Below are 12,414 nucleotides of genomic sequence, written 5' to 3'. Positions count from 1 at the left end.
AGGAAGTCATGATGTATTCTAACAAAACACTTTTATTTTTTATAATTAGTAGTATTACATTTTTGATTCTTAATATAAAATTTAATTGACTAATTTAAAAAAGTTAAGAAGACTAAAAAATTACTTAATTATAACATATGTTACATTATCTTTCTAAAATACATATGTATCATTATATACCAATTTATAAGTCAAACAAATTATTTTGAAAAAAAAACGATAAATATCATACTTTGAAATGATTTATTTAACTTTTTTAATATTTCCAAATTAGTCAATTGAGTTTTGTATATGCTGAGGACTGAAAGTAGTAGTAATTATATAAATATAATAGTTACATCTTTTACAACATTAAACAAGTACAATGTTATATCTTCTATGAAATCTTATAATTAGGACCAGAGGTAGTACATATATAAGGAAAAAATATCCATTTTAAATGGGAGAAATTTACATCTCAAAAATTCATCTAACGGAGATTTTTGTAATTTTAGCTATGAAAAAATCTAAAAGATAATATTTTATGAAAAAATGAGTTTTTTTCAAATCATATCATGCCTCTCAGAATATTGCCCATCAAGCTATGCCAAAAAGTTGAAGAAGATGGAAGCATTTGAGGGGTCTTGAAGGTGTTTTAAGAGTATTGAAATGGATGACTACGATTTAATCACATTAACGGTTTAGATCAACTATCTCTCTAAAGTAGCAAAGAAAACTGTTAACTTTAGAGATTTGAGAGAAATAAGAAGAAAGATAGAAATCAAATGTATTATTTATGATAGAACAAATGCTCATACAATCATTGTAACCCATTTGGGTTAACACTAATCATCCCTCATACAAGGGTGATAAACAAACCTCAAAACCTATAAGGATCCTTAAAGTGGGAGACCCAAGTTAACTTCCTCCTTTTATGGTAAATATTACATTGTCACACACCCTTAATCCATGTACTAAAACCCTATTTATAGAATCTAACTCAATTATTTAATGATATTTTTACCCTCTCTTAACATGCCCCCTCAAGTTGAACACCTCTTAACTAAAGTGATCAACTTGACAACACAAATTGGGAGCCCAAGAGAATTAAAACTACAATGATTTTAAACTTTGTGAATAAAATTTGTATGGAGACATCTTCCTCTTTGACTTTCACTAATATGCAATTCCACCATGAGTGAAATAGCTTTGGCCATATCCTTTAACGTAATGATGGTAATTGTGTCAGTATCATTTTCTTCAACTTGGCTTCATGAACTTCCTCTTCACACATTCATCTACTCATGATATCTTCACAACACTCCTCTTTGTGACTGTAGCCATTTAAATCCAGCAAACAAAACTCTACGTTCTGAAAAAAAAATCCATATGTTACAAGACTTTCTGATCATACCTTGCTGTCTCAAAACTAGCACGGCTGAATCCATCTTTTGCACTTGACATGAATGGTAGAAGCAGCAGCACCCATTGTTAACGGATTCATGGTTGAAGTTGCATAGATTATGCTATGGGCCGTGGACCATTCTCCTTCATCTCTTCAAGTGATCTTCACTGCTCATGGAACCCTCCTTTTTTTTTTTTATTAATGACCTGCAACCTTTAACTAGAGAAAGGACAGACAATGGTTTGTATAGCTACCCAATGTCCATATCTACAAGCTTGCATCAGGTAACCAGACAATTAAAGAAACCCAGAAAATCTTCATATTCTAAGTAGATAAAATAGGCATTTGGCATGAAGAATGAAGCAAAGCTGTGACTAACACATGCACAGCAAATTTCTAAGACACCTTTTGTGCAAGAATCGCTCTAAGAATTAAGTGGGCATGACTATTTTAACGGACTTGCACCATTCATGGCCTTGTTCCCACGATCCAACCCATAATCGTCTATATATGCATAAACTTATCGTCTGAGATGGACATTTAAAGGCTCTCATCTTGTCGTCTCTGTAGCCACAGTTGAGAGTCACCCCTGTCGTGGTGGAAGTAAGACCAAGCAAAGATCGGCGCAGTTGAGGAAGGACATGACGGGGTTGCAAGAAATTGTAACAAGATGGTGGAAAGCAACAAGAAAGCTCAAACACCATCTGGTATGAGAGGCGCATCATCAGGAGACCAGAATCGCACAACGTAGAGATCAATAAGGCGATTTTCTACACAGAACGCAACGTTTCTGCAAGATTTCGGTCAGGCTCGTGAACATAAATGGTGGGGATTCAAGAACAGAGCTTCAAGATCTGGGATCCACCAAAAATTGAGTGGTAAAAGATCACAGACTTCAACTACGTCGGGGATTGGAAATTGAGCGACGACGAAACAAGAAGACTGGCTTCCAAGCGGCAGGTTCGGAGACCTTCAAAACGCACCGTTCAAAAAAAAAAAAAGAAAGGAGGTGGCAAGACTTCAAGAAGAAAAAGTTGGAAACGACGTCGTGAAACCAAAAAACCACCAAGAACCACCGTTTAAAGATTTGAGAGAAATAAGAAGAAAGATGGAAATCAAATGTATTATTTATGATAGGGTATATGCTCATACAATCATTCTAACCCATTTAGGTTAACACTAATCATCCCTCTCATGCAAGGGTGATGAACAAATCTTATAACCCTAAGGATTCTTAAGGTGGGAAACTCAAGTTAACCTTCCCTTTTTATGGTGAAGATTCCATTATCGCACACCTTTAATCCATGCACTAAAATCCTATTTATAGAGTCTAACTCAATTATCTAATGATATTTTTACCCCCTCTTAACAAAAGCATTAGTTGTCATGAGCTCAACGTTTTCAGTCGTCATTCTCTTCTTCTTAGATTTTGACTTTCTTAGTGGATCAGCAATTGTCTAGATGTGGTGGAGAGCTTTCCTTCTCAGTAAGCACAAGAATCAAGATTTTCTCCATGGGGAGTGTTTGGAAGGTTATAAAAGTGCTTTTAAAAATCATTTTTTTATAAATCGAGACAAACTCCTCTGCATATTTACTTTGTAAACTGTAAAATCATGATTTTATTTCTATCCAAATAGTCTTCTAGCCTAGAGAAAGAGGGGTAATCAAAGTAGAAGATGTGAGAACGAGGTGAAAGAAAGCAAACAGAAAAGAGAGGCCATGTCATCGTTGCTGTTGAAATTCAAAAGCTTCAGCAAAAAGGTTCTAGCCGGATCAAAGTTATCCCCAGTTGTGCGATTGCTCGCATTGTAGAGTCACAAGTTCTCCTGTGTCTCTTGCATTTTGGGGAAACCACACAAGGCTTAAGGCTACGTATAAATATAATTGATACTTTTGAGGAATTCAAGTTTTCACATTACAAGGGATCACATTTATAGAACTACAAGGGCTACGGTATTAATTTGGAAAATTTTCACTAAAATATTTTTTGAATTTCAAAAACCAAAAAAGGTAAACCCATTTTCAAAATCCCTAATCGATACTTAGCATTAAATAATTTTTTTATGAATGAACTAAAATAATATTTTAAAATGTTGGTGATATTACAGTGTTACTTTTTATTTGGAAAGGAATAAAAAAAAGCTACCATCGCTAGAGTTTGATGGCCACCTATTGTCGACATTGATACTTTAGGGGCTTGTCAACCGGGCAAATTGTCAGTGCTAAGGTTCTAGTGACTGGTCAGTGGTGCAATCAGTAGTAACGAAGTTTGATTATTTTTTTTAAAAACTAAGGATCAATATTGTCAAATTACTAACATTTTAAACTCTCTTTAGTATTAATTTAAGATTTTGAAAATTAGTGTAATCTTTTTGTATTTTTAAAATTTAGAAAAATATTTTAATTTATAATGCTGCTAGTGTATTCAAAATTTATAAGTGGATGTATTTTTCACTGTTTTTTTTTCTTGACTCATGTTGATTATACCCCTTACAGGGAAAAAAAAAGTGTTTGATATCATTTGAGTTACAAGACTTTACTATTCTTATTAAGTGTAAATTAAGGAACCGTGATAAATTATAAGCCTTCTTGTTAATTTATAAATTTTTCTCACATCTACAGTAGTTAGCTGCCTCATGACTAGTTAAATTGAATTTATTAAAATAATATTTTGGTCTTGTATATGCATAAAAAATAAGATAATTTCTTTATTCTTTATTTTTTGACCAGATAAGATAATTTCTTTATATTTATATAGCTAAAATATACTTTTAATTTTTTAATTTTATATAAAATTTTGATTTGATCTCTTAACTTTTAAAAAGTATATTTTTACTCTTTTTATCGTAAAACCGTTAATAAAAAATAGTGATATTGCAAAACATTTCCAAATACTTAAAAAAATCAAAATTGTTACAAACAAATTATTATTTAAGATTGATAATTTTATGGTTAAAGAACTAAAACTATATTTTTTAAAACTGATGGATCAAGTTTAAAGTTAAGGGAGGAAATATGTCTTTTAGCTTATTTACATTTATCACTAATTTTGAACTTAATCGCAGTGTATTTAATTTTTCGTAATAATATTCCAAGTTTCCTTTTGTACAACATGACGTTATGAGGCGATCGAACCGCGATTTGAGGATTGAGAACACTTTCTGACCGAAACGAGGCTTGCGGTTGCAGAGAACCAGCGATGAGGGGTTTTGGGCGATTAGCAGGGCGAGTTCTTCAGGCTCATGCATCGAAAGCAGCTGCGAATGAACATGGCCTCGTATTCATATCTCGCCGTCCCATTCGATTTGCCTCGTCAGCGACATCGTTTCTAGGGAGCCGAAATGCTTCATCTGCCTATGGATTTTCATCGTTGCAATCTTCCTCTGTAGATTCTCTATATTGGAAGAAATGGACTCCTTTTGGTGGTACGTTTTTGTCTTCTGATAGATGCTCTTTGAGATAATAAATGCATTCTGCCGTGTTGGCGGCAAAAGTAACTCTTCAGGAATATGTAGAAATAAACCAGATTGTAGGACTTTCTGTTTATCATGTTTTATTGCTGGTAAAAGGGGTCCCCACAATGGGGGGGAAAAAATTGAGACTCTCTGGTGTCTGGGGCTTCAATCTATGATAAAAAAAAGCTTTATTGCGTCATTTGAGTTTCGTCTATGCATTTTCTTTGCTGCTGAGGAGAAAATAGGGTTCGATGGAAATTGCTGCAGCGAAAGCAGATATGATTTTTTATAATAGTGATATTTTTATTGAATCTGAATGACGTTTGTGCTCCTTACTGCTCTAATTTAGTTGAAACCCCGTCTTAGTCGTGAACCAGGATATTCAATTTACGGTCAGTTATTGATTTCTAGGGTCATGATTTACTTTGAGACAACACAAAAGGCTAATCTTGTTGGTTTTTACTTATAGGCGGTATATGAAGTTTTTTGAGATTTGGCTGTGGTAGCTGAGCACTAAAAATGATTGTTCCTTCTTCTTTGGACAGGTCAAAGGAGGACTATGTTTATCCAAACACAGTCCACTCCCAATCCTTCATCACTAATGTTTTACCCTGGGAAGCCTGTTATGGAAGTTGGAAGTGCAGACTTTCCAAATGCTCGTTCTGCTATGAATTCTCCATTAGCAAAAGCACTTTTTGGAATAGATGGTATGATTATCTTATGTTATCTTTGGCTTCTTACTTCTTAGAGGAACCTTTTTTTTTTTTTGCCTCACCTGCAAAAACATCCCATTTTCTAAACAGTCTGTCACTTGTATCATCATTATTTTATTTGCTTTAAATTTATCGCCACCAAAAGTGGATCAATGTGTTCCAAATGAAATCAATTTTGACACAAAAAGTTGTTATATAAATAACTTAATGAAAGAGAGACAAGGGATGGAAGGAGAATAGAGGAGATAGAAGCAGGGAATAAAAATAGAAGCAAGATAGTATAGATTACATGGTAGCTTTTATTTTGTGCGGACACCAATTAAAATCTCTATTTTATTATATTAAATTGCAAAATTTTAAATTAATTAAATAGACTAAGACCTTTGTTTCTATAAGGCTATAACTAAGATAGTTGCTAATCCATGAACTAGAATATTTATGTTTCTCTCTCAAATAAAAAAATGCTTCCCTGGACCTTAGTGGACTTCAGCTTAAATTTTGAAGTGCCGAACTGCCAGTGAGAGGGCTCTTGTGCCGGAACTTGTAATGTGGTTACATTGCTTTGAGGAAACATTACCAATTAAGATAAAGATAATTGATAACAACCTTTTAATCAAAAATTAAAATTTAATATGGAATGCCATGATCTGTTATTAAGGAAGGATACTTAGGATCTGTCAACCACATGTTTGTCTTCCCAGAGTTTCTGTTATCTGAATGACCATGGTTATAATTCATGGGGTCGTATGTCCTTGCAGGTTTTCTTCACAACTTCCTTGGTGGTTAAATAGCTTCCTTCCCTCTGCTTTTTCTCTGTGGCTTCCGAGAAAAGATTTCATTGAAAGAAATTTCTTTATCTTAGTCAGCATTTCCTTGTCTAACACTGTGGGACACATCAAAATTATATAGGTTAAACCTAAAAGTATTCTTGTCCCTTGTAATGCAGGTATAACTCGGGTTTTCTTTGGATCAGACTTTGTCACTGTTACAAAATCAGATGATTTTTCTTGGGATCTCCTGAAGCCTGAGATCTTTGCAACAATTATGGACTTCTATTCTTCAGGGCAGCCACTGTTTTTAGACTCACAAGCTGCAGCGGCCAAGGATACAGCTATTCAAGAAGTAAATATTCTAATATTTGATTTTAGATGCTTTGAACTGATTCTTTGTTCCTTTTAGCTCTTTCTTTGCCTTTACATTTCAAGGCATGGAACATTGTCGAATCTGGATAGTACTCTGTTTTCTGGTATATATTGCATACTAATAAGCTTGGCTGACTATATTAGTTATACACTTCATACTTTTGAGAGGAAGAGACTGTAATCAGGCTGTCATTTTCCTTTGCCCTCCCTTTCTCCCACCTCCACCCTGTCCTGCTACTCTTCCTTGGAGCAATTTAACCACATCTTATGAGTCATTGTAGCATCACAATAGAATCGATTTCTATAATTAGGACTAGCATGGAGATGTTAAGTTAGAATTGAATTGTTTTTTTTTCCCAATACTTTTTTTTGTTTGTTAATATAAACTAGCACTAAAATTCATCATTGGTGCGTTATCCTTTTTCATAAATTTGCTTGTAGATGAGTCCCTCCCCACCCCAAAAGTCTTTCTCAGTGTCTAATAATGTATGAATGTGCTGTAACATTTCTAAGTTGCATGAAGAGTATTTGACAGACGGACAAATGTGCATTAACCACATGAGAGGCTCTTGACTGACCTGTATACATGGTTTCCGTGCAGGATGATTCTGAAATAGTTGCTATGATCAAGGAATTATTGGAAACTCGTATTCGACCAGCTGTGCAAGATGATGGTGGGGACATTGAGTATCGAGGTTTTGATGAGTAAGTTCTTCTTGCACCCTTTTATTGGTTTGAAAGAACTTTCATGAAAGCTTGAGGAACACATGTATATAGTTGATATTTTCTTACTTATGTTTAATCAATTTTCTCTTTTCTTCAGAGAAACTGGAATTGTGAAACTTAAAATGCAAGGAGCGTGCAGTGGCTGCCCAAGTTCATCTGTGACACTGAAATCTGGTATTGAAAACATGCTGATGCATTACGTACCAGAGGTAATAAGTTCTCTGATAACTTTTTATCATGAAATTCCTGCATTCATCAAAATGAATAACCAGCTTGGAGATCTCCCTTTGGCAGTCATACTGCATTGGGAAGGCGAATTGTCTTTTATAACCATATTCTTGTGTAAATTTTGAGTGCATGTCCATAGAAACATGAATGCTTGTGGATGTTTTGGAGATGTTGCAGAATTGTGGCTTTGCAGTGTGAATGGGGGAAAACACAGCTGGGCAAACCACCTTCCTCTATTAGGGGCTTGTTTAGAATTGAGTTGGGTGAGGAGAAACCAATGAAACAAGCCCCATTGTTAGATTTTTATGAACTACTCAACTTGGAGCTTACGAAATTATTGAAAATGGAGTCTGCTAATTGATATATTTTCTTAACCCATACTCTTACACTTGTACAATTTTATAAATTTCAATTTTGACAACCATGCGATGAACAATTGACATAGTAAGTTTTGCAGAGTTTACGCCATTGAATAACTTATATGGGAGCTCCTAAATTATCCAAGTTTTGGAAGTTATTTCAATCTGTTCATCTCTGGAGTTCAATTTTCTAACTGGTTATTTGATCTAGAAATTGGTGATTTACCTTTACACCGCCAATGGTTCAATTACAGGTTAAAGGCGTGGAGCAAGAACTTGATGCTGAATCTGAGGAAGCGGCATTAAGTGGGCTGATGGAGTAGGTTGACTCATTAGTTTAAGATGAACAAGTTCACTGGCCAGACTAGAAGTCCATATTCAATACTCCTTTTCAGTGCCAAGCAATGGTATCTTCATCATCTGGTTTGGTTGTGAAAAGGCGCAAGGCGGTTCTCAAGTATGGCAGCAGATCATGTGTCTAATTTCATTTGAGTCCTACACCACATGATTTTTTTTTCCTACTCTGTAGCGTATAATCTCATAGATTAGATACTTAAAAAGCAGTTTTGGGTGCACCCAGAGTACATGAAAGAAATAAAGGTGTATTCCGATGGCGTGCCATTTACTCATTTGGATCTCACGTGACATGTATATTTAAGTCAGAAATTTATAATAGCACAATGACATGGAAGAGGAATTCAGTGCTTACAAATCTGCTGACTGTTTCTGTCCTCAGTTGTGGTATTAGTCTGTTGAGCACGTTGTTTGTAGTTAGTGTGGTAAGACTTTTACTGTTTGAATTGATCAGTATTTGGAATAGCTTGGGCTAGAAGTTAAATGCTGTAGCACAGATCAACGTAGAGGGCAAGAATAGTGAAACAGTTATGTCACAGACGAAAACCCTTTAAACTGGAAATTTGAGTAACCCAACCTTTGACATCAATGCAAGCGTGTTTTGGTTGATTTCTCCAAAACACTGTTACCACCTGTGAGGTTCATGCAACTCTCCAGTCATTGTTAGGTCATTCTGAACACGGACTTCTTAAGGTGAGATTCCTGAAGTCTTTAAACTTCGTTACATTTTTTGTTCTATGAAAAATATATCGTGAAGTTTCTGGTTTTCAATGAGGCTTAATTTATGGTCCTGTTAGAATTAGAATTTGCTTTGATTCTAAATGTAAAATGTTAATTCATTATGTTTTCTAAATTTATATTTCTTTTCATAAACTCTCACTCTATTAATTGTATATATATTAAAAGATTTCCAAAACAAAAAACAATAATTTCCTTCAATGAATGAAACATATTTTTCACAAGTAATTAAGTTAACTAATGCTTTTAATCCCTGCCAACTAATTATTTAATTTCTATATTAAGGATATAGAATCTATATACAGATTGTTCTTTTGTGGTTTTAAGAGTTAACCACGTATGCACTCAATTGTCTATTCAGCTTCGGTGAACAACGTATCATCTTTATCCCACGGAAAGTTGACATCAATTAATGGAATGGCTCAAAAATCAAAATTCTTTATAATGAAGTCATTAGCAATGCAAATAGCATAGTCAAATAATATTTTGCACTTAAACTTCATTTTAAACATAGTCAACTTTTTCCTTTGAAAACATAGTTAGGTAATCTGCCTTAGTAAAAACGACGTATGCTCCGTTTGTAATATTAGATTGTTATTAGCGCCGCCTCTTCTAAAACCAGAAGCACAAGATGATTTTTGAATCATTAATTTTTTATTAATTGAAGTTAAAAAAAAAAAAAACATGAACGCCAAAGTAATAAATAATTGTTCATGTAATTAATCAAATGCTTGGTTTGGTACCATATATCACAAACACTTATTACAAGACCAGTTACAAACGTAATAAAAGAAACCAAAAGAATATCAAAGCCCTTGATTTTAACAAAATCAAGTCGTTATTATCATCATCACCGCCTCTTGTTCTTACTTCCCAACAACAAAGAGAAGTAAAAGAGAATCCTAAACAAGAATCCCCAACCCACTGTAACCCACAAGCAATTCCACTTGCTCAACTGTGTAATCCCATTCTGCTGCAATATATCAGAACCTGTCGTCAAACACGTTGAACTGGTTATGTTCGTCCCCAAAGTGCTACTCAAACTCTCCAATAACTTCAATTTCGTTGATCCTGGCACAACCCCAAGTGGCGTATTATCAAAAATTTGAACCCCTCTTACGAAACACTTCACCGGATCATCAAACTCGTTCTGTAGAACAGCTTCATATGGGTACTTCACAAGAGACAAGTAATGAAACCAAATCCAGTAACTTGGGATTCTGTCTCTGTTGATGAAGAATCCACTGAACAGTAAGAAATATGCTAAGATAGCTACCACTATTGTGTATCCCAGCATCACGTGAGGTACTACGCCGGAGAGGAAGGTGACGAAGGAGTTTCCGGCCCAGAACGAAGCGAAGATGACGAGGAAGTAGAAGAAGAACCCTTGTAATCCTCCGTCGAGCCCCACCGCCCAAAATGTCGTCGCTGCAAAAGCCAGTGAGAGTATAAGCAGTGCAGGTAGCGAAACCAGGGCGTGGGATATGAGATAGGATGATCGCCGGTAAGCGTTGTGAGCAGTTTCTCTCATGAAAATGTATCGTTCTTGGAGGAACACCGGAAGTGCGTCGGCGGTGGTGTAGAAAGTGGTGGACATGGCGAAAGCGAAGAAGCCGAGTCTTTCTTGGACGCCTTTTGGAGAGTTATCTAATTGCCAAAACATGGTGGCGAGAATAAACCCAGTTACTAAAATGGCAGCCAATCGAATCCCAAACAGTTCAGGCATTCTACGTGAATTGGTGAATGATCTTTTCGAAAGTTTCACCATTTCAACCCAGAATGGATTCGCGAACGTTGGAACCATCGAAGTTGGGCTTACGTTGTTGGTGTTTGTCGCACCTGAAACCAGTTTTCCTCTGGAGATGCTCGCACTAATGGCTTCTTTCAGAGACAAATCGTTCTGATTAATCTTCTCGTTTCTGATTCCTGGATGATTCATGATGCTTTGCCACGACTTGTTGAACTCGACCAAGCTCTTTGTTCCCCCAGGTGAGGATTCGAGCTCGCGAATCAGGTCCAGAGCGAACTCGGTTCGGTTCTCGTTTTCTGGTATTGGGTGTCCGAATTCAGAGAAGAAGATCGGAAGTTGCATGGGTGAGCCACTGAACACTGTTTGGCCGCGAGACAAGAAGATCATTCTGTCGAGGAGTCCGAGGAGTCGGGAGCTAGGTTGGTGCACGGACATGATCACGATGCTTCCGGTGTGTGCGATTCTCTGCAAAACCTTCACCACCATGTATGCGCTTGTGGAATCGAGCCCTGAGGTTGGTTCGTCGAGGAACAAGATGATGGGGTCGTGGATTATGTCAATGCCTATGGAGACACGGCGACGTTCGCCGCCGGAAACCCCTCGGTGGCCTTCGTCGCCAATGACGGTTTTGGCGGCATTCCTGAGACCGAGCTGGTCGATGAGAGCTTGTACACGCATCTTCTTCTTGGACCTTGAGAGCGTGCGAGGCAATCGGAAATCGGCGGCGAACATCAGAGTCTCTTCCACCGTGAGCATCGGAAAGAGAAGATCGTCTTGCATTACATATGCCGATATCACTTTCAGAAGCCGCGATTCTAAGGCCTCGCCGTTCAACGTCACTTTTCCTTTCAAGCTTCCCTTGGCAATTCGATTAGCCAAGGCGTCGATCAGAGTTGATTTCCCTGACCCGCTAGCCCCCATAACGGCGAGGATCTCTCCGTCGCGTGCCTCTCCGGAGATATCATTCAGCAGAGTCTTAGTTCCATCATCCGCCGCGGCCGCTCCCTTCAACTTTGGATAAAGCATTGAGAAGCTCATTTTCCGGCGAACCTTCACACTGTACGTGAGGTTGCTAAACTCGAGCACAAAAGGCACAGAGCGCTGCTCAAGTCCGATGTCATTCATATCAAGTGCACGGTGCTCCGGCGTGTCGCCACCATCACCTGATTCTTCCTTCCGAACGTCCCCATAATAATTCAAAAACTGTCCAAGGGTCGGCGGGGCGGCGGGTGGTGAATCCTCAGGCTCAACAACACGGAAACACGACGCCACATTTCTCCTCCCATGATTTTCCCCTCCACAAGACAACATGCTTGAATGAAAAAGCTGCAGGCTCAGGAACTTCAACCTTGATAATAAATTTGAAGAACATGCAGAGGAGAGAGATACGTGACTTAACAGCCTGAGAAAGCTGTTGAAACTTGAAATGTGATTGTGGCTTTTTCTGAATATATATGAATGAAGAGAGAGAGAGAGAGAGAGAAGGGGGGGCGGGTTGGAAACTTGAAGGAATGAAGCAAGAATTAATGGAGGGCGCGAGAGATATTATTATACGTTAACTTGTG

General features: G+C 37.0%; 2 protein-coding genes across 2 annotated transcripts; one reads left to right on the top strand and one right to left on the bottom strand.

The window, feature by feature from the left end:
- The first annotated feature begins 4,583 nt into the window (after positions 1–4,583).
- Positions 4,584–8,719, top strand: LOC114751943 (nifU-like protein 4, mitochondrial). Its single transcript, XM_028940649.1, has 6 exons — positions 4,584–4,809; positions 5,385–5,546; positions 6,499–6,674; positions 7,296–7,399; positions 7,518–7,629; positions 8,262–8,719. Exons 1-6 carry the CDS (start codon positions 4,584–4,586, stop codon positions 8,328–8,330), a joined length of 849 nt encoding a protein of 282 aa, XP_028796482.1. The 3' UTR covers positions 8,331–8,719.
- Positions 8,720–9,829: 1,110 nt separating this feature from the next.
- Positions 9,830–12,160, bottom strand: LOC114751942 (ABC transporter G family member 6-like). Its single transcript, XM_028940648.1, has one exon. The coding sequence runs from the start codon at positions 12,158–12,160 to the stop codon at positions 9,950–9,952; it is 2,211 nt and encodes a 736-aa protein (XP_028796481.1). The 3' UTR covers positions 9,830–9,949.
- Between the last annotated feature and the right edge of the window lie 254 nt (positions 12,161–12,414).

Source organism: Neltuma alba, unplaced genomic scaffold (genome assembly GCF_004799145.2).
Source record: "Neltuma alba isolate B1F8T4 unplaced genomic scaffold, ASM479914v2 tig00007166_pilon, whole genome shotgun sequence".
Lineage (NCBI taxonomy): Eukaryota > Viridiplantae > Streptophyta > Magnoliopsida > Fabales > Fabaceae > Neltuma > Neltuma alba.
Note: the sequence above shows the minus strand (reverse complement) of the source record. Positions and strands in the feature narration are given on the sequence as shown.